Source organism: Schistocerca nitens, chromosome 12, assembly GCF_023898315.1.
Source record: "Schistocerca nitens isolate TAMUIC-IGC-003100 chromosome 12, iqSchNite1.1, whole genome shotgun sequence".
Taxonomy (NCBI): domain Eukaryota; kingdom Metazoa; phylum Arthropoda; class Insecta; order Orthoptera; family Acrididae; genus Schistocerca; species Schistocerca nitens.
Window position 1 is genome coordinate 97,877,086 of NC_064625.1, and position 27,489 is coordinate 97,904,574.

At 44.5% G+C, this 27,489-nt stretch overlaps 1 protein-coding gene across 1 annotated transcript in view; it reads left to right on the top strand.

Annotated features, from left to right (window-relative positions):
- The first annotated feature begins 2,072 nt into the window (after positions 1–2,072).
- Positions 2,073–27,489, top strand: part of LOC126215017 (probable cytochrome P450 304a1) — a 93,638-nt gene continuing 68,221 nt past the window's right edge. The window contains exon 1 of the mRNA XM_049941640.1: positions 2,073–2,259. Coding sequence (XP_049797597.1) covers positions 2,079–2,259 — 181 coding nt within the window. The 5' untranslated portion in view covers positions 2,073–2,078. The remainder of the gene's footprint in view (positions 2,260–27,489) is intronic.

Sequence of the window (27,489 nt, forward strand, 5' to 3'; positions counted from 1 at the left end):
CTGCAAACGACGAAACACATCATTTTGATAAATTCCTATGCTCTTTTATATGGATAAAATACTCTTTAGATAGTAGCTTCCCAGCGGACAAAAACATTATCACTAAACAAACATGCGTAGCGAAATATCAACGCGAATAACGTCCGTCACCTTGTCAATTTGAGGTCAATCAAAAATTCTCTCACACACAACGTACGTTCGACAAACACGTCATATTGCACCGTACACGGTCAGAGTGAAGTTTCACAAATTGTGTGATAGTTTACAGCGGTCTTAAAAGCCACTCGTAAACAATTAAACTTGTTTGCTAAATTCGTTCTTATATAATAACTGAGTTGTCAAACAGTACTGCACACGAACAAACAAAGTTTGTCAATTTAAGCTCACTTTCAAAGCAGAGGCTGTTCATGTATGCTGTATTCTGACACAAGTGGGAATGGCTACAAATGCGGATAAAATACTTCTAACATTTACTCTGGCACTGTGTTTAAAGAATAAGAAGACAGGAAGACGTTGATCCAAGGAATGGTTTAAAATGAGACAAAAATATAGACATGAAAACCTGTTAATGGTAATGTTTATACTCGGACCTGATAATTCCACCAACTTTTTATAACTTGTTCAGAGTTACTTCGCTCACACATTGAAACAGAAGACTCAAGTACAGTGTGCGAAAATTTATTTTCGTCTGCATGGTTCTCAAATGACAGTTCATTAAAATAACGTGGGAATTTATGGCCTACACCGTCCGTGAAACAATCGAAAAACTTCGACTTTTTTCGCTTTATTGCACCCGGCGGAATATTGAATTTTTCTTAAACTCTTTCTGAGTAATACATGTCTGCCGGCCGTGGTGGCCAAGCGGTTCTAGGCACTACAGTCTGGAACCGCGCGACCGCTAGGGTCGCAGGTTCGAACGCAGCCTCGGGCATGGATGTGTGTGATGTCCTTAGGTTAGTTAGGTGTAAGTAGTTCTAAGTTCTAGGGGACTGATGACCTCGGAAGTTAAGTCCCATAGTCCTCAGAGCCATCTGAACCAATACATGGCTGGGAAAGATGTGACGCATCAGCCATTTTGGTAATTGTAAATGCTATTTTGTATTTATACTTGATCATAATTTCACAGTGAGAAAAATTGTGAGAAAATTATTCTTCGCTAAACACATGCGGCAAAACGTTAACACAAACAACGTCCGCTATCATGTATCATGGCAAAATTTCTGTCAATTAAAATTTACCAAATCTATCGAACACTCTGTGATTGACAATCACGTAAAACAGCATCGTTCACAATCAAATAGTTGGTAAACATAGTAGCATTTGAGAAACTGTTTGTTCGTGTATGGGGGCCTCAAAGGCAAACTTGTTTGTCAAATTCGCTATTGCGGATTTGTGAAATATGGCTGTACACGTACAGAGGTTGTCACTTTAACCTCACTTTGAAGCAGACCTCTTAGGGCGTAATGTATGGCTGGGAAAGATGTTCAGCTCAATCATTTTGGTAACTGCAGTGCTACTTTGTATTTATCCTCGATCGTAGCTATCATAGTTGTGAAAACACACGACACAGTGAGATAAATTGTAATAAAACTATTTTTACAACGCCCGCCATCTTGTCAAACATTATGTCAATCAAAATTTTCCGAAAACACATGAAACATAATCTATGCTTGACAAACTTGTCAAACAGCATCATGCACAGTCAAATATTTGGCAGACATAGTACAGTTTGACAAATTATTTAATCGTGTTAAAACGGTTCAAATGGCTCTGAGCACTATGGGACTTAACATCTGAGGTCATCAGTCCCCCAGAAATTAGAACAATTTAACCTACCTAACCTAAGGACATCACACACATCCATGCCCGAGGCAGGATTCGAACCTGCGACCGTAACGGTCGCGCGGTTCCAGACTGAAGTGCCTAGAACCGCTCGGCCACTCCGGCCGGCATTTGATCGTGTACAAGGGCCTTAAGATGCTTGCGACCGTAGCAGACGACGCCGCTATCTAGCAGCAGGTCTCTTGTTATCGAGAGCCGCAAGTCAGAGAACGCAGGCGACATGGTGGGGCCGGAGCATGGTGGTGGGGGAATCCCCTAAAGAGCCCCGCGCGCGGCCAAGGCACTCAGAGCCGCTCACACTTAGCAACTGGACGCTCACCATGGCTCTCGTCGGCGTTCTGTTGGCAGCCCTGGCCGTGGGCCTGCTGCTCTACCTGCTGCTCGTCGCCATCTCCAGGCCTGACAACTTCCCGCCAGGTGGGTCCGCGTTGCGAAGTGAAAAACATGCGGTTGCAAGCGGCTGGACTCTGTGTGATCTACTGGTTGACTCCGTGATAATGTCACAAACTGTGAGAAATGATAGAGAAGGGTAAATGTATCAGTTGTAGGGAGGGTCCCTGGTCCGGAAACGGGTAATTTCCAAGATTGATTGCCTATCGAAGCCGCGGTGTCCAAACGATACATGTCGAACGTACGATCGTAAATCGATCATGCGACTCCGATGGCGGGCGTTGTATGTTTACGGTGGTCGGTACAGCAACGACAAAAGAAAAGCGTCACAAAAATACTTGTAATTGCGAAGGAGACGACTTACCTTACTCGTCATTGGTGTTGTCATCACGCGAAAGTCCATTACGGTGGTCTGGATGGACAATTTGGAAGAGTCGAACCATGTATTCTTCCTGATACTCGTTCGTTTTCCGCACTGTCCGCAATGAAATTGTAAACGGTATTTCAGCATCGAAACTGTTCTTACGAAGTTTTACACACTTCGCACCACACAGCCCCTTCTTTCCTCGTCCGGTGGTACTTCATATTTGCGACAAAATGTCGATCAATTTTCTATGCTGGATAAACATGGAATTACATTTTCCCATGTAAGAGAATCCGCCGAAGAAGCGTCAAGAACACCAGACATCCCACTCACTAACTACATAAGTCGTCTGGGATTCCATGGAAACTCACAAATAATTGGCGGAGGTATGTAATGTAGAGAAATTGAGGGAACGACGGAAAACAGATAAAAATAACGATCACAAGTAACTGATGACAACGCCAGCCGCCAGAGCTGCATGATCGATTTACGATCGCACGTTCGATATGTATCGTTTGGACACTGCGACTTCGATAGGTAATCATTCTTGGAATTTACCCGGTAACGATCGAGTCGAGAATGAAAAGCGAAAATCGTTCTGATACCTCTGACAGTACAATGCGGGTACCTGTACTGTTGTTGCTAAGATTGTAGGGCAGGCAATTTTCAGACGTGATAGTATTACATCAAAACAAGGAAAAGAAGTGGAGTAAACACGGCCTCTAAAATGCATACCTTGAGACTGAAGAGCACTTGTTCATCTTCGTTCCTTTGAAATGCGTCTCTTTTGCTGCAGGCTCTTTGGTGTCCATGTTTCTGTAGAACGTAGTACGGAGCAAAACAAGAAAAAAAGTCCGATAAATGTGAGCTTCAAAGTGCATCCCCTAGAAGTCGTGGGAGCTTGTTCAGTAGAAGAGATGTCTTTCGCAGTGTCGAGGATTAACAAGTGCTCATAGCTTTTAAGTTACGCATTTTATAGCCCATAGTTACTAGATTGCTTTCCTTATTTTGGTCAGAGGTATCAGACCGATTTTCCCTTATGGTTTTCGACTCGGCCACTTCTGGACCAGGTTTACTTACCTCAAACTGATACATTTATTCTTCTCCACAAATCCTGAAAGTCTGTAACATTATCACGGAATCAGCCAGTATATTAACCGGCTATTTGCTGTTAGATTGTCAGACTGGCTATTCTGCCGTTGCTCTGAACATAAATACCTCAGGTAAACACGAATGTTCCGCACGGCGAACATCCGATGTTTCCAGTCGAAAGACATCTACAATCTACATGGATACTCTGCAAATCACATTTAAGTGCCTGGCAGAAGGTTCGTCGAACCACCATCAGAATTCTCTATTACTCCAATCTCGTACAGCGCGCGGAAAGAATGAACACCTATATCTTTCCGTACGAGCTCTGATTCCCCTTATTTTATCGTGGTGATCGTTCCTCCCTACGTAAGTCGGTGTCAACAAAATATTTTCGCATTCGGAGGAGAAAGTTGGTGGTTGGAATTTCGTGAGACGATTTTGTCGCAACGAAAAACGCCTTTCATTTAATGATGTCCTGCCCAAATCCTATATCTTTTCTGTGACACTCTCTCTCATATTTCGCGATAATACAAAACGTGCTGCCTTTCTTTGGACTTTTTCGATGTACTCCGTCAGTCCTACCTGGTAAGGATCCCACACCGCACAGCAGTATTCAAAAAGCGTAGTGTAGGCAGTCTCCTTAGTAGGTCTGCTACATTTTCTAAGTGTCCCGCCAATAAAACGCAGTCTTTGGTTAGCCTTCCCCACAACATTTTCTACGTGTTCTTTCCAATTTAAGTTCTTCGTAATTGTAATACCTAGGTGTTTAGTTGAATTTGCGGCTTTTAGATTAGACTGATTTATCGTGTAACCGAAGTTTGAGTTCCTTTTAGCACTCATATGGATGACCTCATACTTTTCGTTATTTGGGGTCAACTGCCACTTTTCGCACCATTCCGATATTTTTTAAAATCGTTTTGCAGTTTGTTTTGACCGTCTGATGACTTTATTAGTCGACAAACGACAGCGTCACCTGCAAACAACCGAAGACGGTTGCTCAGATTGTCTCCTAAATCGTTTATATAGATAAGGAACAGCAAAGGGCCTGTAACACTACCGAGGGGAACGCCAGAAATCACTTCTGTTTTATTCCGTGACTTTCCGTCAATTACTACGAACTGTGACCTCTGTGACAGGAAATCGCAAATCCAGTCACATAACTGAGACGATATTCCATAAGCACGCAATTTTACTACGAGCCGCTTGTTTGGTACAGTGTCAAAAGTCTTCCGGAAATCCAGGAATGCGGAACAAATAAGGAACAGAAAAACGCCTATGAACAAATTAATAATACATGAAAAGTATTCGGAGTTGCGAACATGCGCAACCATCAGCTGTATAATGGTTGGAGACATATGGATGTTTGGGTCTGGTGTTCAGTCATGCTCGGACAGCTAATGGTTAAAACAAGTGGTAAAGCGACCGCAATAAGAAGAAAATCCAGGTTCGAGTCCCGGTTTGGCATAAATTTTCACTGCCGTCATTCCATTACACAACTGATGGCCGTCCATATTCACAACTGCGAATACATTTCATAATGGCTGCAGTAGCCGCAGTGGCTGCTCCTTCGGACGTGTATGCACATCCGAAGGAATACCGCATCGTATTTTGGAACAAAAAAATGGCTCTGAGCACTATGGGACTCAACTGCTGAGGTCATTAGTCCCCTAGAACTTAGAACTAGTTAAACCTAACTAACCTAAGGACATCACAAACATCCATGCCCGAGGCAGGATTCGAACCTGCGACCGTAGCGGTCTTGCGGTTCCAGACTGCAGCGCCTTTAACCGCACGGCCACTTCGGCCGGCTTTTGGAACAACACAGACACAGTAATACCGTAATAAATAATAATTAGTGAATTTTGGGAAACACCACCACTCGTCTGACAATTCTAAAAGGGCTACTTTTCTTACCTATACAACACTGCAGTACGAACTCGAGGCTTTCGTAGGATTCCGTTATTTAACCCTTTCAGACCCTCTGGCTACAATTCTGTACATTAACTTTTACTGTGTCTCAGCTGCAACAGAAGTCTTTTTTTTCGCAATGGAAACCTGAGGTCACATTCGTGAATGATCAGCCTTTCCATCATGCGAAAGTGCTGTCAAACTGTTGGCCACCACTATGAAAATATCAGCAAGTCAATGCAGCAGTGCGAAGCAGCTCCTGGCCACCAGAATAGACGGGTGTGGTTGGTTCGCAATATTGTACTGTGTAATTAAATATTGTTATTGTTATTTTGCATGTCAGTTACTGAATGATCATTTTACTATACAGGGTATAGACGTGCGTATTCACATACACAAATAGGCAGTCAGGCAAAATACGGCGCTGCGGTCGGCAATGCTTATACAGGGTGGTCCATTGATAGTGACCGGGCCAAATATCTCACGAAATAAGCGTCAAACGAAACAACTACAAAGAACGAAACTCGTCTAGCTAGAAGGGGGAAACCAGATGGCGCTACGGTTGGCCCGCTAGATGGCGCTGCCATAGGTCAAAGAAATATCAACTGCGTTTTTTTTTATAAACAACCCCATTTTTTATTACATATTCGTGTAGTACGTGAAGAAATACGAATGTTTTAGTTCGACCACTTTTTTCGCTTTGTAATGGATGGCACGGTAATAGTCACAAACGTATAAGTACATGGTATCACTTAACATTCCGCCAGTGTGAAAGGTATTTGCCTCGTGATACATTACCCGTGTTAAAATGGGCCCTTTACCAGTTGCGGAAAAGGTCGATATCGTATTGATGTATGGCTATTGTGATCAAAATGCCGAACGGGCGTGTGCTATGTATGCTGCTCGGTATCCTTGACGACATCATCCAAGTGTCCGGACCGTTCGTCGGATAGTTATTTATGGAAACAAGAAGTGTTCAGCCACATGTGAAACATCAACCACGGCCTGCAACAAATAATGATGCCCAAGTAGGCGTTTTAGCTGCTGTCGCGGCTAATCCGCACATCAGTAGCAGACAAATTGCGCGAGAATCGGCAATCTCGAAAACATTGGTGTTGAGAATGCTACATCAACATCGATTGCACCCGTACCATATTTCTATGCACCAGGAATTGCACGGCGACGACTTTGAACGTCGTGTACAGTTCTGCCACTGGGCACAAGAGAAATTACGGGACGATGACAGATTTTTTTTGCACGCGTTCTATTTAGCGACGAAGCGTCATTCACCAACAGCGGTAACGTGAACCTGCATATTATGCGCTATTGGGCAACGGAAATTCCACGATGGCTGCGACAAGTGGAACATCAGCGACCTTGGCGGGTTAATGTATGGTGCGGCATTATGGGTGGAAGGATAATTGGCCCCTATTTTATCGATGGCAATCTAAATGGTACAACGTATGCTGATTTCCTACGTAATGTTCTACCGATGTTACTACAAGATGTTTCACTGCATGACACAATGCCGATGTACTTCCAACATGATGGATGTCCGGCACATAGCTCGCGTGCTGTTGATGCGGTATCGAACAGCATATTTCATGACAGGTGGATTGGTCGTCGAAGCACCATACCGTGGCCCGCACGTTCACCGGATCTGACGTCCGCGGATTTCTTTCTGTGAGGAATGTTGAAGGATATTTGCTATAGTGGTCCACCGACAACGCCTGACAACATGCGTCAGCGCATTGTCAATGCATGTGCGAACATTACGGAAGGCGAACTACTCGCTGTTGAGAGGAATGTCTTTACACGTATTGCCAAATGCATTGAGGTTGACGGACATCATTTTGAGCATTTATTGCATTAATGTGGTATTTAAAGGTAATCAAGCTGTAACAGCATGCGTTCTCAGAAATGATAAGTTCACAAAGGTACATGTATCACATCGCAACAACAGAAATAAATTGTTCAAACGTACCTATGTTCTGTATTTTAATTTAAAAAACCTTTCTGTTACCAACTGTTGGTCTAAAATTGTGAGCCATATGTTTGTGACTATCACAGCGCCATCTATCACAAAGCGAAAAAAGTGGTCCAGCTAAAACATTCATATTTATTTACGTACTACACGAATATGTAATAAAAATGGGGGTTTCTATTTAAAAAAAACGCAGTTGATATCCGTTTGACCTATAGCAGCGCCCATCTAGCGGGCCAACCATAGAGCCATCTGGTTTCCACCTTCAAGCTAGACAAGTTTCGTTCTTTGTAGTTTGTTCATTTGATTCTTATTTCGTGAGATATTTGGCCCGGTCACGATCAATGGGCCATCCTGTTTACCTCAACAGAGAATATTTCGTAATTAGTTATTGTAGTCCATAAAAAGAAGCCAATTTACAAACTATGTTTAGAAAATTCGGTTCATGACACTCGGCAGGGTGCCCGTTTCACGGCTTCCAGGGGTAATTCGATTTTCAGTATTTCATATGATTTTACAAGTTGTGACATATTCACGAAAAAGTTTTCAGCGTTCCAGGAAAATATTTGCTTTATTATAATTCCCATTTTGGAGCACAATGTTTACTTGTAATCAGATAATTAGTTGCGGTAGGTGATGATCGTCTTCAGACCTACGTAGAAACTTTTCATATAGTTATTGAACCAACTTAAAAATTTAAAATTCTGTCATAACTAACTCATTAAGATGTATGACCTTAGGCGTCACGGACTTAACAAACACAGTACGACAAGGTTCAAATGGCTCTGAGCACTATGGGACTTAACATCTGTGGTCATCAGTCCCCTAGAACTTAGAACTGCTTAAACATAACTAAGGACACCACACACACACATCCATGCCCGAGGCAGGATTCGAACGTGCGACCGTAGCAGTCGTGCGGTTCCAGACTGAAGCACCTAGAACCGCTCGGCCACCCCGGCCGCCCATGTCCTATTATCCTGTCCCTTCTCTTATCAGTGTTTTCCAGATGTTTCTCTCGAACCCGGGATCTCCTGCTTACATGCCAGTCGCTCTGTCCACCTGAGCCAACGAGGGCACAGAGGATAGTGCGCCTGCAGGGACTTATCCCTATCCCTCGCACGCTCCCCGCGAGACAGACATTCCCAACATGTCCACACCGCTACATTTGTAGTGCTCCTAATAGATGTTCGCCCATCACACTCATTGCTCGTGGCAGATTAATCTACCAAGTCCCGTATGAGTTGGGGCATAGCGTGTACGTTCGCACAAGAAGGCCAATGGCTGGGTAGCCTTTTTTAACTATATATGAAGGTAGTATCTGTGCCCGATTTAATTATTATTTCTTTCTAGAGACGCTGCACGGTCACCAATGGTATTCTTTCGGGAACGGATACTACCTTCATATACAGGGTGTTACAAAAAGGTACGGCCAAACTTTCAGGAATCATTCCTCACACACAAAGAAATAAAATATGTTATGTAGACATGTGTCCGGAAACGCTTACTTTCCATGTTAGAGCTCATTTTATTACTTCTCTTCAAATCACATTAATCGTGGAATGGAAACACACAGCAACAGAACGTACCTGCGTGACTTCACTTTGTTACAGGAAATGTTCAAAATGTCCTCCGTTAGCGAGGATACATGCAACCACCCTCCGTCGCATGGAATCCCTGATGCGCTGATGCAGCCCTGGAGATTGGCGTATTGTATCACAGCCGTCTACACTACGAGCACGAAGAGTCTCTACATTTGGTACCGGGGTTGCGTAGAAAAGAGCTTTCAAATGCCCCCATAAATGAAAGTCAAGAGGGTTAAGGTCAGGAGAGCGTGGAGGCCATGGAATTGGTCCGCCTCTACCAATCCATCGGTCACCGAATCTGTTGTTGAGAAGCGTACGAACACTTCGACTGAAATGTGCACGAGCTCCATCGTGCATGAACCACATGTTGTGTCGTACTTGTAAAGGCACATGTTCTAGCAGCACAGGTAGAGTATCCCGTATGAAATCATGATAACGTGCTCCATCGAGCGTAGGTGGAAGAACATGGGGCCCAATCAAGACATCACCAACAATGCCTGCCCAAACGTTCACAGAAAATCTATGTCGATGACGTGATTGCACAATTGCGTGCGGATTCTCGTCAGCCCACACATGTTGATTGTGAAAATTTACAATTTGATCACGTTGGAATGAAGCCTCATCCGTAAAGAGAACATTTGCACTGAAATGAGGATTGACACATTGTTGGATGAACCATTCGCAGAAGTGTACCCGTGGAGGCCAATCAGCTGCTAATAGTGCCTGCACATGCTGTACATGGTACGGAAACAATTGGTTCTCCCGTAGCACTCTCCATACAGTGACGTGGTCAACGTTACCTTGTACAGCAGCAACTTATCTGACGCTGACATTAAGGTTATCGTCAACTGCACGAAGAATTGCCTCGTCCATTGCAGGTGTCCTCGTCGTTCTAGGTCTTCTCCAGTCGCGAGTCTTAGGCTGGAATGTTCCGTGCTCCCTAAGACGCCGATCAATTGCTTCGAACGTCTGCCTGTCGGGACACCTTCGTTCTGGAAATCTGTCTCGATACAAACGTACCTCGCCACGGCTATTGCCCCGTGCTAATCCATACATCAAATGGGCATCTGTCAACTCCGCGTTTGTAAACATTGCACTGACTGCAAAACCACGTTCGTGATGAACACTAACCTGTTGATACTACGTACTGATGTGCTTGATGTTAGTACTGTAGAGCCAAGGGTCGCATATCAACACAAGCACCGAAGTCAACATTACCTTCCTTCAATTGGGCCAACTGTCGGTGAATCGAGGAAGTACAGTACATACTGACGAAACTAAAATGAGCCCTAACATGGAAATTAAGCGTTTCCGGACACATGTCCACATAACATATTTTCTTTATTTGTGTGTGAGGAATGTTTCCTGAAAGTTTGGCCGTACCTTTTTGTAACACCCTGTACATTCTGGCACCAGATTACGCAGCTGAGCACCGCCAGTTATTACGCGCGGCTTACTGCACGGAGCTTCTGTTGTACGAAATGGTAGGTCATAGGACCGCGAGTCACTTACATGTAAATGCTTTTTTTGATTAAACAGAAAAAAGTGTATAATTGGCTAGTGTCTATTTAGTATCCGTAGTACGTAACGGAAAAACGCCTATGGTTAGATATCGAGAAGGCGTGCTTTGTGGCATGTCACGACTACTATTTATGGCTCAAAACAAGTAGTTCTGAAAGAACTTTGACCTATTATTGCGAAATGTAACAGTTAAATCGTAAATGAAATTGTTGGAACGCAGTGCGAAATACGTCTAAACTGGAGAAAGAGTCCGTGCAATCAATTTAGTTCCTTCAGCTCTAAAATAAGGTGTGATAGATATTTTCCGTACTATGTTAATATCAATATCTATTAATTATGGTTTCAGTGTGGGGAAGGGGAAGCGAATGAAAGAAACCTTAAAAAGAGTCACAGACGAGGCAGAAAAACTAATTTAGAGGAGGGTGGCGAGAAGAAGACAAATGTAAGCATTGATGGCAAATCCAAAAGAGAGGAAGTGGTGGGGGAAGGATGCCATGAATATACGCCGCTTAATCACAATGTCTCGATTCAGACTATGGTCTGTGCTGGGCAGTGACGGCCATGCCGTAGTGGTAACACCGGTTCCCGTCAGATCACCGAAGTTAAGCGCTGTCGGGCTGGGCTAGCACTTGGATGGTGACCATCCGATCTGCCGAGAGCTGTTGGCAAGCGGGTCGCATTCAGGCACCTCACCTTGTGAAGCAAACTGAGCTACTTGAAAGAGAAGTAATTGTTCCCGTCACTAAAACTGACAACAGCCGGGAAAGCGGTTTATTATTATAAAGTTTTTCGCTTCTGCAGGCCCTTCCAAGCTGACGTACGTACTTTTCAAGTATTGTGCAGGCGCGTGGTACAAACTGAGCTGGCTACACTACTGGCATGTTTTACTCCTGTCTTTTGAAAGACGCACACTCAAGTCCAGTGCTTCATTTGTCATCTGTTTTACAATACCGTAGATAATTTCCAGTAGGACATTAAGTTTTATGAATGATTTGTATTTCCAATTTAATCTCAAACTTTTCACTGTCTTGTTTAATTTATCCTTTGCGAACCATATTAAAGTTTAAGGTTTTGTCGCTCCAAAAAGCCTGCCGGCCTGGGCGGTGTCACGGTTAGCTCCCCCCCCCCTCCCCCCCCCCCCCCCACACCCCCCGCGACAAACGTCCTGCGGAACGTTTCAGGGAAAGTCTTGAGTACATAGGAAGTAAATATCCAGATTATCCATTAGTTATAGGTGGAGACTTTAATCTGGCATCCATTGACTGGGAAAATCACAGGGGGCAGAAGTAAAGACTCATGTGAAGTTATTCTACGAGAGCTCTCAACGTACAACTTTCAGCAATTGGTTAGAAAACCAACTCGAGATGGGAACATATTAGATATCTTGGCGACAAACAGACCTGATCTTTTCGAGGAAGTTAATCTAGAAGAAGGTATTAGCGACCATAATGTTGTTGTGGCTTCTATGTCAGTGGAAGTTGCAAAAAAGCCAAAGAAGCAGCGTAGAGTTTTCTTGTTTGGGAAAGCAGACGAAAGTGTCATTAATGAATATCTTCATAGTCAGCTCCAAGCATTCACCGCGGGACACAAAGATATTGAGCATCTTTGGTCGAAATTTAAAGTTATTGTCCACCATGTGCTAGAGAAGCATGTGCCTAGCAAAAATTTAGGGGAGGAAAAGGATCCACCTTCCTGCAACAAACATATTAGAATGTTGTTGAGTAAGCAGAGAATTTTGCACAGTCGTTTTAAACGTAGTCATTGCCCCGCGAAATCAAAGCAGCTGTCAAAAGGCCAATGACAGATTCTTTTAACGAATTTGAAAGCAATATTTTATCTGCAGATTCTAAAATTAACCCAAAAAATTTTGGTCGTACGTAAAAATCTATGAACGCGCTTCAAATAATTCAATACCTTCTCTTCCTGACAGTACGGGTAATGTAACGGATAATGAAAAACAGAAGGCTGAAATTCTATACCTAGTTTTCAAAAACTCGTTTACGGTAGAGGACTGCGGCACCATTCCCCCTTTCAATTATCGAACAAACGCAAGGTTGGCTGACATAGTGTTTAGTGTATCTGGGATTGTAAAACAGTTAACATCCTTAGACGCCAAGAAGGCATCTGGCCCAGACAGCATCCCCGTAAGATTATATGTTGGCTATGCTACAGATATAGCACCATTCTTATCCATCATCTATCAGAGATCATTGGAACAGGGGAAAATTCCATGGGACTGGAAGCAGGCGCAGGTCATAGCAATCTATAAAAAGGGTAGAAAATCGGATGCACATAATTACCGGCCAATTTCACTGACATCGATTTGTTCAAATGGCTCTGAGCACCATGGGACTCAACATCTTAGGTCATAAGTCGCCTAGAACTTAGAACTACTTAAACCTAACTAACCTAAGGACATCACACACACCCATGCCCGAGGCAGGATTCGAACCTGCGACCGTAGCAGTCCTGCGGTTCCCGACTGCAGCGCCAGAACCGCACGGCCACCGCGGCCGGCATCGATTTGTTGTACAATCATAGAACGGTTTTTAGTGTTCGGACATAATGACCTTTCTAGACTCTGAGAAGCTCATCTGCAAAAACCAGCACGGTTTCAGGAAACAGCGGTCATGCGAGACACAGCTGGCCCTCTCTGTGCATGATATACAACAGGCTCTAGATACCGGCTCCCAGGTTGATGCCATATTTATCGACTTTCGTAAGGCGGTCGACTCATTTCCGCACTGTCGCTTGCTACAAAAAGTGCGCGATTACGGTCTATCCGATGACATATGCGGTTGGATAGAAAGTTTTCTAACAGACAGGGAGCAGTATGTCGTCCTGAACGGGGTGACTTCAACAGAAACAAGCGCAACTTCCGGTGTGCCCCAAGGCAGCGTAATAGGTCCGCTGTTTTTTATGATTTACATAATCGATCTGGTTGATGGTATTGACAGCGGCATTAGACTGTTTGCCGATGATGCCGTAGGAGTTGCAAAAAATAAGTGCGTGATGTAATGACCGGCAGTTATCTCTCAATATTAGCAAGTGTAACCTACTGCATATAACAAGGCGAAAATCCCCATTAATGTACGAGTACAAAATAAATGCCCAGTCTTTGGAAGCGGTAACATCCGTCAAGTATCTGGGTGTGACTATTCGAAATGATCTCAAATGGAATGATCAGATTACACAAGTAACGGGTCAGGCGAACTCTAGATTGCGTTTTATTGGTAGAATCTTGAAGCGATGCAGTCCTTCAACAAAGGAAATGTCTTACAAACCGTTAGTTCGTCCAGTCTTATAGTATTGTTCGTCTGTTGGGCCTGATTCCAGAGATTGAGAAGGTCCCAAGAAAAGCGGCAAGATTCGTGACTGGTACATTTAGCCATCGCGAGAGCGTTACAAATGTCATAGAAAGTATGAAGTGGGACACACTTGCAGATACACGGCGCGCTAAACGGAAGGGGCTGCTCACTAAATTCCGAAATCCGATCTTGGCCGAGGACGTAGAGCATATATTATTACCACCAACTTTCAAATCGCGCAATGATCAACATTCAAAGATAAGGGAAATTAGAGCGCGTACTGAGGCGTTCAGACAGTGGTTTTTCCCTCGCGCGAACCACGAGTGGAACAGAGCGGGAATATGACGTTGGCGCGAATTGTGCCCTCCGCCACGCACCGCTTGGTGGCTAGTGGAGTATATATGTGGATGTAGATCCAGCGCGCATCCGGTCGCACCTAAAACTTTGAACCTTTCTAGATACCGATCTCAAATTCAGAGAATTTTGATTTGAATTGGTGTGTTCAACGTTGGTTTACACAGATCAGCTATACGATAAAAAATGTTTTTATCTAGGTTCACTCTTACACAGAAGATAACAGTAACCAGCCACTTTTTACAATGCTATTTATTTATTTAAATAGCGTCGTTACCGTTTTCGAACCAAGAGGTTCATCTTCAGACGGCTAGTTCACATTTTCAATCAGCTTTCGTCTTTCGTTTCCCCAACTGACGGAATTTCCTTGGTGTGGTGGTGCCGATGAAATATTCGCGCCATTATGTTCCAATGCAGAGTGCTTATAATCTTGCAGCAGCGAAAACTGTATGATGAATTTTTTATGAATATGTATGCACATAATGTAAAGCACCACTCAAACACTAAGAAGTTTCATCATATGGAGGTATGTAGACATAGATGGCAATATTACAACCTGCTTTACATTATGTGCACACATATCCATAAAAAAAGTCCCTCAGGACGACATCCAACAACAGTATCAATCAAAATCAAGTTGGACGCATAAGGTCCAGATTTGGACCAAAGCCTTATTAACATGCTCAGTGTGCGGAGCTCTTCTCTTGAATAAATCATCCATTTTTTTCTAAAACTGTAATCATTTGTTTGTCTGTACTTGTATATAACATCTACAGCTTTCCATCTCGTTCGGATAATTTGTGATGCGCTTATTTTTTGGTCTTAGTTTGTTTGGTATTCATTCGTTACGGAAATATTTAGAATACCTAGCATTAGCTGTCTCGCTCTGTGTGTGTGTGTGTGTGTGTGTGTGTGTGTGTGTGTGTGTGTGTGTGTGTGCGCGCGCGCGCGTGCGTGAGGGAGAGAGACACAGAGACAGACAGAGAGAGAGAGAGAGAGAGAGAGAGAGAGAGTGAGAGGACGTAATCTATTGGCGTCGTGTCATCCTAACCATGACTACAGTGTGTATTAATATACGACAGATATAAGGAAATTAATTCTGCTTATTTCAGCAAGCAAGTATTGCGACAAACGAACCGCTTCGGTCATCCGTCAGTTATCGTGTGACCGCCGGGGCGTGTCGATCGTAAATTGAATGATAGCAGTGTTGTCGCGGACTTTAACCAGAGTGGCGCGATATCGGCCCTGGGAACTTACCACAGATTTGTTCTAACTATCACATTTTGGCTGTTGACATTCTTATCGGCGTTCGCGTGCAGCAAGTTTGTAAACTCTGTTGTGCTGTGTTGTTTTGCTACCAGACACGGTTTCAAGTGGGAGATAAGCTTTGCGCAACGCATTCTCAAATGTACCGTGTCTCACTCGGTGACAATCCATTCGCCGGGTGCCAACGAACATTTTTCAGGAAAATTTCATCTTACCTCACCTACACTATGTGATCAAAAGTATCCGGACACCAGGCTGAAAATGACTTACAAGTTCGTGGCGCAATCCATCGGTAATGCTGGAATTCAATATGGTGTTGGCCCATCCTAAGCCTTGATGACAACTTCCACTCTCGCAGGTGTACGTTCAGTCAGGTGCTGGGAGAGGAGTGCTGCATTGAGGAGAGGTATCGAAGTCGGTCGGTGAGGCCCGGCACGAAGTCGGCGTTCCCAAACATCACAGAGGTGTTCTACAGATTTCAGGTCAAGACTCTATGCAGGCCAGTCCATTACAGGGATGTTATTGTCGTGTAACCACTCCGCCACAGGCTGTGCATTATGAACAGGTGCTCGATCGCGTTGAAAGGTGCAATCGGCATCGCTCTTCAGGAGTGGGAAGCAAGAAGGCGGTTAAAACAGCTATGTAGGCCGATGCTGTGATAGTGCCACGCAAACCCCCTCCATGAAAAATACAACCACACCATAACACCACCGCTTCCGAATTTTACTGTTGGCACGTTCACCGGGTATTCCCCATGTCCACACCCTGCCATCGGATCACTACATTGTGAACCGTGATTCGCCACTCCGCACCACGTTTTTCCACTATTCAATCGTCCAATGTTTACGCTCCTTACACCAAGCGAGGCGTCGTTTGGCATTTACCGGTGTGATGTGTGGCTTATGAGCAGCCGCTCGACCATGAAATCCAAGTTTTCCCACCTCCCGCCTAACTGTCATAGTACTTGCAGTGGATCCTGATGCAGTTTTTAATTCCTCTGTAATTACTTTCTGATGGTCTGGATAGATGTCTGCCTATTACACATTACGACCCTCTTCAACTGTCGGCGGTCTCTGTCAGTCGACAGACGAGGCCAGTTTGAACGCTTTTGTGCTGTGCGTGTCCCTTCACGTTTCCACTTCACTATCACATCGGAAACAGTGGACTTAGGGATGTTTAGGAGTGTGGAAATCTCGCGTACAGACGTATGACGCAAGTGACACCCAATCACCTGACTCACGATGTCTAGTGGCTACTGAAGTCACTGATATGGAGTACCTGGCAGTAGGTGGCAGCACAATGCACCTAGTATGAAAAACGTATGTTTTGGGGGTGTCCGGATACTTTTGATCACGTAGTGTATATCTAGATGATGACCTAGGAAAACTTAGCATCGGTTCAAAGGCAGAAATGCAAAAACACATAAACACATTCGACTTTTGCCGTCTGTCTGCGTCACTAACCTGCAATTATACACCCTAAAGGATGCCTCCGAAACCTTCACCCAGTTTCACAGCACTACATCTTCTATATCAATGGACTTAAAAAGTTGGAGTTAATTTTTTCTTACACACGACAACAAAGTCCTTACGGTGGAACGTACCATCCGCTTTTACAAGCGTATATCGTTGTTTGCATACCCACACACTATCTGATCAGAAGTCTCAGATGTTCGTACGGGGTGTGTCCATTCTTCAGCTTCACGGCGCCTTGAATTATGATGGGGATACTTTCAGAGAGGTTTCTGAATGTCTGTGGAGGAATGGCAGCCCATACTTCCTCAACTCCGAGACCATGGAAGGTAGCGATATTGGACGCTGCGGTCTGGAGCGAAATGACGGTCTGACCTATCGGGAAGGTCTTCTGTTGGTATCAGGTCAGGACCATAGCCCCACATATGCTGCTTTATGACACAGTGCATTGTCATACCGGTACAATAAAATCATCGTTTCCGAACTCTTCCCCTAATGCATGCAGTACGCAATGCCGTACAATGTATTCATATCCTTCTACATTTAGCTTTTTCTTAAGCACAATAAGGGAATCACACCCTATCCCTGAAAACTACCCCCATACCGTAACTTAATCTCCGTACTTCACTGTTAGAAAAAAAAAGTTTCAAATGGTTCTAAGCACTATGGGACTTAACATCTTAGGTCATTCCCGGGTTCGATTCCCGGCGGGGTCAGGGATTTTCTCTGCCTCGTGATGGCTGGGTGTTGTGTGCTGTCCTTAGGTTAGTTAGGTTTAAGTAGTTCTAAGTTCTAGGGGACTTATGACCACAGCAGTTGAGTCCCATAGTGCTCAGAGCCATTTGAGCCATCTTAGGTCATGAGTCCCCTAGACTTAGGACTACTTAAACCTAACTAGCCTAAGGACATCACAAACATCCATGCCCGAGGCACGATTCGAACCTGCGACCGTAGCAGCAGCGCGGTTCGGGACTGAATCGCCTAGAACCGCTCGACCACAGCGGCCGGCACTGTTAGCACAACACACGATGGCAGCTAAAACGGAGGTGGCTTACAAAACACTCGTTCGACCTATACTTGAGTATTGCTCCTCAGTGTGGGATCCGTACCAGGTCGGGTTGACGGAGGAGATATAGAAGATCTAAAGAAGAGCGGCACGTTTCGTCACAGGGTAATTTGGTAAGCGTGATAGCGATACAGAGATGTTTAGCAAACTCAAGTGGCAGACTCTGCAAGAGAGGCGCTCTGCATAGCTGTGTAGCTTGCTGTCCACGTTTCGAGAGGGTGCGTTTCTGGATGAGGTATCGAATATATTGCTTCCCCATACTTATACCTCCCGAGGAGATCACGAGTGTCAAATTATAGAGATTCGAGCGCGCACGAAAGCTTTCCGGCAGTCGTTCTTCCCGCGAACCATACGCGACTGGAACAGGAAAGGGAGGTAATGACAGTGGCACGTAAAGTGCCCTCCGTCACACACCGTTGGGTGGCTTGCGGAGTATAAACGTAGATTCAGATGTAGGCCCTGCAGGTATTCGTCAAACTCAAAGCCTTCCATCGGCTTGCCACAGGGTACAGGGCATGATTTCATCACTTACTCGGTTGCAGACCGGCAGTAGTGGCCGCACGGTTCTAGGCGCCACAAACCGCGCGACCGCTACGGTCGCAGGTTCGAATCCTGCTTCGGGCATGGATGCGTGTAATGTCCTTAGGTTAGTTAGGTTTAAGTAGTTCTAAGTTCTAGGGGACTGATGACCTCAGAAGTCCCACAGTGCTCAGAGCCATTTGAACTCGGTTGCAGTCATCCACTGTCCAGTGGCGTTGCGCGCGGAATGCTCCCACGCGGTTAGAGGCGCCTTGCCTCGGTTCGCCCCGCCCCCTCCCGACACCCCCCCACCCCCACCCCCGCGGTCGGAGGTTCGAGTACCCCCTCGCGCATGGGTGTGAGTGTTGTCCTTAGCGTAGTGTGTAAATCTAGGGACTGATACCGATTATTTGAGTCCTTTGGAGTTGAGATGCACGACCATTGTACCCCAATACTTTTTTATCTCCTTTCACAGTCATTGCGCTATCTGGACAGCTGGTAGCAATCTGGAGCTCAGAAATGATTTGCTTCCGCTGATTTCATGCAACTTTAACAAACAGTCTCGACAATGCTCGACGGTCCCTGTCCGTTAGTAGAAAAGGTGGGCGTAGCCTCGCTCGGCTGTGGTTGTTCCTCTTCGTTTCCATTTTACAAAATCACATCACCAACAATAGACTTGGACAGTTTTAGAAAGTTCGAAATGTCTCCGATGGATGTGTTACTCAGGTGACATACAATGACTAGTCCACGATCGAAGTCACTGTGTTCCGCTGACGAACCAATTCCGCGGTTGCGGCTTCTCTACTGACATACAATCCCCCTTGCCTTCAATTACAGGGTGTTACAAAAAGGTACGGCCAAACTTTCAGGAAACATTCCTCACACACAAAGAAAGAAAATTTGTTACGTGGACATGTGTCCGGAAACGCTTACTTTCCATGTTAGAGCTCATTTTATTACTTCTCTTCAAATCACATTAATCGTGGAATGGAAACACACAGCAACAGAACGTACCAGCGTGACTTCAAACACTTTGTTACAGGAAATGTTCAAAATGTCCACCGTTACCGAGGATACATGCATCCACCCTCCGTCGCATGGAATCCCTGATGCGCTGATACAGCCCTGGAGAATGGCGTATTGTACCACAGCCGTCCACAATACGAGCACGAAGAGTCTCTACATTTGGCACCGGGGTTGCGTAGACAAGAGCTTTCAAATGCCCCCATAAATGAAAGTCAAGAGGGTTGAGGTCAGGAGAGCGTGGAGGCCATGGAATTGTTCCGCCTCTACCAATCCATCGGTCACCGAATCTGTTGTTGAGAAGCGTACGAGCACTTCGACTGTAATGTGCAGGAGCTCCATCGTGCATGAACCACATGCGTCGTACTTGTAAAGGCACATGTTCTATCAGCACAGGTAGAGTATCCCGTATGAAATCATGATAACGTGCTCCACTGAGCGTCGGTGGAAGAACATGGGGCCCAATCAAGACATCACCAACAATGCCTGCCCAAACGTTCACAGAAAATCAGTGTTGATGACGTGATTGCACAATTGCGTGCGGATTCTCGTCAGCCCACACACGTTGGAATGAAGCCTCATCCGTAAAGAGAACATTTGCACTGAAATGAGAATTGACACATTGTTGGATGAACCATTCGCAGAACTGTACCCGTGGAGGCCAATCAGCTGCTGATAGTGCCTGCACACGCCGTACATGGTACGGAAACAACTGGTTCTCGTGTAGCACTCTCCATACAGTGACGTGGTCAACGTTACCTTGTACAGCAGCAACTTCTCTGACGCTGACATTAGGGTTATCGTCAACTGCACGAAGAATTGCCTCGTCCATTGCAGGTGTCTTCGTCGTTATAGGTCTTCCCCAGTCGCGAGTCATAGGCTGGAATGTTCCGTGCTCCCTAAGACGCCGATCAATTGCTTCGAACTCATGTCGGGACACCTTCGTTCTGGAAATCTGTCTCGATACAAACGTACCGCGCCACGGCTATTGCCCCGTGCTAATCCATACATCAAATGGGCATCTGCCAACTCCGCATTTGTAAACATTGCACAGACTGCAAAACATCGTTCGTGATGAACAGTAACCTGTTGATACTACGTACTGATGTGCTTGATGCTAGTACTGTAGAGCAATGAGTCGCATGTCAACACAAGCACCAAAGTCAACATTACCTTCCTTCAATTGGCCAACTGTCGGTGAATCGAGGAAGTACAGTACATACTGACGAAACTAAAATGAGCTATAACACGGAAATTAAGCGTTTCCGGACACATCCACATAACATTTTTTCTTTATTTGTGTGTGAGGAATGTTTCCTGAAAGTTTGGCCGTACCTTTTTGTAACATCCTGTATAATGGCGGACAATTTCCCGTAACACCTAGCGGTTAGGTCCGTATTACGTAATGGCGTGTGGTTACTTCTCATCAGACAGTGCGTGACTGATTAAAGACTATGTCATGTGATACTACATCCACATCTAAATCTACATTCATACTCTGCAAATCACATTTAAGTGTCTGGCAGAGGGTTCATCGAACAACCTTCACAATTTTCTATTATTCCGATCTCGTATAGCGCGCGGAAAGGATGAACACCTATATCTTTCCGTACGAGCTCTGATTTCCCTTACTTTATCGTGGTGATCGTTCTTCCCTATAGAGGTCGGTGTCAACAAAATATTTTCGCATTCGGAGAAGAAAGTTGGTGATTGGGATTTCGTGAGAAGATTCCGTCGCATCCTATATCATTACTGTGACTCACTTTCCCATATTTCGCGATAATACAAAACGTGCTGCCTTTCTTTGAACTTTTTCGATTTACTCCGTCAGTCCTATCTGGTAAGGATCCCACACCGCGCAGCAGTATTCTAGAAGAGGACGGACAAGCGTAGTGTAGGCAGTCTCCTTAGTATGTGCGTTACATGTTCTTAGTGTCCTGCCAATAAAACTCAGTCTTTATTTAGCTTTCCCCACAACATTTTCTACGTGTTCCTTCCAATTTAAGTTGTTCGTAATTGTAATACCTACGTATTTAGTTGAATTTACGGCTTTTAGATTAGACTGATTTATCGTGTAACCGAAGTTTAACGAGTTCCTTTTAGCACTCATGTGGATGACCTCACACTTTTAGTTATTTAAGGTCAACTGCCACTTTTCGCACCATTTAGATATCTTTTCTAAATCGTTTTGCAGTTTGTTTTGATCTTCTGATGGCTTTATTAGTCGATAAACGACAGCGTCATCTGCAAACAAACAAAGACGGCTGCTCAGATTGTCTCCCGAATCGTTTATATAGATAAAGAACAGCAAAGGGTCTGTAACACTACTTTGGGGAAAGCCAGAAATCACTAATGTTTTAGTCGATGACTTTCCGTCAGTTACTACGAACTGTGACCTCTCATGATTTACTTTGCATTTGTACAAAAGATCTGTTAATCCACACATATAACAAATTGGATGTACGTATAGGGTGACAGTCACTGGACTGTATGAAATAAAAGCCTCATAATGTCAGAACGGTTTGCGTTAGGACGTTCAAACTACACGGTTGGCCGCGGGGCATGATGGGAATTAAAAAACGCCTTCAATCACAATTTTTCGTGTTTTATTTAGTTGTTGTTGTTTTTGTTGTTGTTGTTGTTTTTGTGGTCTTCAGTCCTGAGACTGGTTTGATGCAGCTCTCCATGCTAATCTATCCTGTGCAAGCTTCTTCATCTCCCAGTACCTACTGCAACCTACATCCTTCTGAATCTGCTTAGTGTATTCATCTCTTGGCCTCCCTCTACGATTTTTACCCTCCACGCTGCCCTCCAATACTAAATTGGTGATCCCTTGATGCCTCAGGACATATCCTACCAACCGATCTCTTCTTCGAGTCAAGTGCCACAAACTTCTCTTCCCCCCAATCCTATTCAGTACCTCCTCATTAGTTACGCGATCTACCCAAACTTACGAACTTCGTAAGTCAGACGCTTACGAAGTTCGTAACCTAACATAAAACCTTTTCGTAGCAGGAACATACATTTCATCTCATTCAAGAGAACAAATAAATTATATATTAAGACGAATTACACCTGAAGATGGACCCACATGGTCCGAAATGCACCGTGTACTAAATAAAACACGAAAAATTGTGACTGAAGGCGTTTTTTAATTTATATCTCGAGTGTATTGAGTACAGTCACGTTTGAAGCTGCAAAATACGGATAAAATTAAAATGATGGGAATTAGTACGCGTATGCATAATTTGGTTTAGCGACGAAGCTCACCTTCATTTGGATGGGTTCCTTAATAAGCAAAATTGGCGCATCTTGGGGACAGAGAATCCGCATTTCGCGATCGAGAAGCGTCTTCACCCTCAACGAGTGACTATGTGCTGCGCAGTGTCCAGTCACGGAATAATCGGTGCGATATTCCTTGATGGCACGGGGACTACCGAACGGTACGTGAAGGTTTTGGAATATGATTTCATCCCCATTATCGAAAGTGACCCTGATTTCGACAAGATGTGGTTCATGCAAGACCGAGCTCGACCCCATCGAAGCATGAGAATGGTTCAAATGGCTCTGAGCACTATGGGACAACTTCTGAGGTCATCAGTCCCCTAGAACTTAGAAATACTTAAACATAACTAACCTAAGGACATCACACACATCCATGCCCGAGGCAGGATTCGAACCTGCGACCGTAGCGGTCGCGCGGTTCCAGACTGTAGCGCCTAGAACCGCTCGGGCACCCCGACCGGCGAAGCAGGAGAATGTTTGATATCCTGGTGGAGCACTTTGAGGACCGCATTCTGGCTCTGGGGTACCCAGAGACCACTGCCATGGGCCTCGACTCGCCGCCATATACTCCAGACCTGAACATATGCGACTCCTTTTTGTGAGGCTGTACAGTAATAACCCCAAAACCATCGCTGAGCCGAAAACAGCCCTTCAGGAGGTCATCGGCAGCATCGATGTTCCCACACTTCGGCGGTCAGGCAATATTTCAGAATTCGTGTGCACCACATCATCGTGGCCGAGCGGTTCTAGGCGCTTCAGTCTGGAACCGCGCGACCGCTACCGTCGCAGGTTCGAATCCTGCCTCGGCCATGGATGTGTGTGATGTCCTTAGTTAGGTTTAAGTAACTTCCTGGCAGATTAAAACTGTGTGCCAGACCGAGACGCGAACTCGGGACCTTTGCTTTCGCGGGCAAGTGCTCTACCATCTGAGCTACCCAAGCAAGACTCACGCCCCGTCCTCACAGCTTTACTTCTGCCAGTACCTCGTCTCCTACCTTCCAGACTTTACAGAAGCTCTCCTGCGAACCTTGCAGAACTAACACTTCTGAAAGAAAGGATATTGCGGTCCCGAATTCGAGTCTCGGTCCGGCACACAATTTTAATCTGCCAGGAAATCAGCGCACACTCCGCTGCAGAGTGAAAATCTCATTCCGGAAACATCCCCCAGGCTGTGGCTAAGCCATGTCTCCGCAATATCCTTTCTTTCAGGAGTGCTAGTTCTGCAAGCTTCGCAGGAGAGCTTCTCTAAAGTCTGGAAGGTAGGAGGCGAAGCACTGGCAGAAGTAAAGCTGTGAGGACGGGGCGTGAGTCGTGCTTGGGTAGCTCGGATGGTAGAGCACTTGGCCGCGAAAGGCAAAGGTCCCGAGTTCGAGTTTCGGTCCGGAACACAGTTTTAATCTGTCAGGAAGTTTCATATTAGCGCACACTTCGCTGCAGAGTGAAAATCTCATTCTAGGTTTAAGTAGTTCTAAGTTCTAGGGCACTGAGGACCTCAGATGTTAAGTACCATAGTGCTCAGAGCCATCTGAACCACATCATCGGCAATGATGGCAGGTGGGTCCAACATGTCATAACCTAAATCCGAATATCTGTAGTGACGTTTACACGTTGAATAAAGTGTGTGCGCGCCTTTTTTGTGTAACTAAATTACGTTTTTGTTTCACATGGTTCAATAATAGTCAGCCTGTATGTCTTACGTTCCACACCTGCTCCTACACAACTGCACCGATTTCAACCACACTTGGTACACACATCACTTACCGTCAGGCAACGATCGATGTATGGGTAGGAACCACCTTCCCCGTTACAGTTCAGGAGATATGACGTCATAAACAATGATATAAGTGAAAAACCGATGCATCAAGCATGCCGTTTAAATTTATTGCTTCTGTGCTATTAACTCTATTCGCAATACGTTTCGTGGACAGTAACCGTATATGCCGCTAAATGTACCTGCAGAATTATATCATAGTACAAAACTTTAGGATAAATTACGTCATAAATGCTTAAAAGATAAAGAACAGAAAATTCTGTTACGCAGTCGGAGAGATTATCACGCCACGCGGCTGTATTTTTCTGTTTCTTTTTTATCTGCAGGAGGTAGGCGCCGATGATACGGGCAGATAAATACATGGACCTCTGTCCCATGAACGTTGTTCTGTAATCGTCCGATCCTTGGGAAAGCTGTGAATACTAATTACCGATCTTAAAATGAGAGCTATGCATATCACGGTCGTACAGCATTCTGACAACATCAGTCAGATCGACAACGGTAGAAAGAGATAACATGAGAAACGGAGGCTATGTTTTAACTGAAATTATGTATGACAGATTACGCATCTATAGACATGCGAAATTAACATATTGCCCTACAGAGACTGTAGCTAAATGTTTGAATTCTTGAGTGAACACAGATTAACTAAACAAACATTTTACTAAATTGGGAAAAGAAATCGACTGCAGCTTGTACCAGAGAAATAAGAAAGAATTCCGTAACGCTTCAATGTCCTAGAATCGGAAACATCAGAGATAAATTTTAAGAATGATATATAAATGTAGAATGATAGTTAAACAGAAAAAAGGGTAGCATCAGAATCAAGGGAAAAAGGACGGTGAAAGCAGAAGATGAGACAGTGTAATAAACACAGGGTAAAACAAAAAACTGGTCATGCGCGAGTAGGACTCTCACACTGAGGTTTTGTGTTCCGTACAATTACAGTTTATCCATTCCGGGAATCGAGTAAACTGAGGATTTTTGCCTGTTATCGACATAGATACGGGCAAGACATCGGTTTCATGGATACCAATACTTTCGAGGCTGTACGTCAGAAGTCTCATGCCAAAGGACATTAAAATATATTTTCGTGTAGTGTAATTACAAATTAACAATATCTGATTTCAATGAAATGCACCCTGTATGTTTTGATGAGTGAGTATTCAAGTATCTAAATATGTGACATAAACGGCCGTAGCTTTTGATTGATTTGCCTCAAAAGTTTGAAATTGTTACATTGCCAACAGACCATAGATCTCAATATGTGACATAAATTTCAACTTCATACATCTACTCAACGGAAGGCCAGACAGATACAGAGACTGACGGACGGACAACAATGCAAATCTACAAGGGTTCCGCTTTTACAGACTGAGGGACGGAAGCCTAAAGAGAGGATTATAGTTGATTCTCCGTGCACACGAGGCTTTACATTTTTTTAATGGTAGTGCGCTTGACTTACAAAACAATAACACCCCTATAGCACTGAAAAGAGTAGCAGAATGAAGATACATTTAAGCGACATGCATTCTGTTCACGCCGGCCAGAGTGGCCGAGCGGTTCTAGGCGCTACAGTCTGGAACCGCGCGACCGCTACAGTCGCAGGTTCGAATCCTGCCTCGGGCATGGATGTGTGTGATGTCCTTAGGTTAATTAGGTTTAAGTAGTTTTAAGTTCTAGGGGACTGACGACCTCAGAAGTTAAGTCCCATAGTGCTCAGAGCCATTTGAACCATTTTTTTCTATGTCCTTAGGTTAGTTAGGTTTAAGTAGTTCTAAGTTCTGGGGGACTGGTGACTCAGAAGTTGTCCCATAGTGCTCAGAGCCATTCTGTTCACAATGCTTCAAATGGCTCTAAACACTATGGGACTTAACATCTGAGGTCATCAGTCGCCTAGACGTAGAACTACCTAAACCTAACTAACCTACTGACATCACACACATCCATGCTCGAAGCAGGATTCGAACCTGCGACCGTAGCACCAGAGCGGTTCCGGACTGAAGGGCCTAGAATCATTTTTTTTCGGACTGACGGGCCTAGAATCATTTTTTTCTTTTTTTTTGCATTTTGTTCGTTGTTGATCGTTGTGTTTGGTCGTTGCGGACGTCACATGACATCCGTTCAAGTTCGTTGTTGATCCTTTCACTCAGTTTTTTTATTACAGAAGTCAACCAGCTCTCTGACCGAACACGCTGAGCTACCGTGCCTGCGTAACGTGTCTGTATTTATGAGCTATCAGATATCACCATCCACTATTCTTTCAAGAATCGAACACCCATGTATAAAACGTCCTATATTCCAAACTATACTACGTTCATCATAACAATAAACCTGATGTAAACAAACACAAAGGCAATGATTGGTCAGAAGCCGTAGCACACGTACACTGCTGTTACGCTCTTGGAAGTAGGTCCTACTTATGTATCACATATATTATTACTTAGTGAAGTTAAATGAAACTTTAAGATATTCAAATGTATTAGCAGCCATCAATGTTTTTCTTACCCAAGCTTTAGTTATACAGTTCTTATTTTAAAAATCGTGTATAGTCACAGCCTCTACACAAAGTTTTTCATGGGACTGCTCAAATGGTTCAAAAGGCTCTGAATACTATGGGACTTAACATCTGAGATCATCAGTCCCCAACACGTAGAACTACTTAAACCTAACTAACCTAAGGACATCACACACATCCATGACGAGGCAGGATTCGAACTTGCGACCGTAGCGGTCGC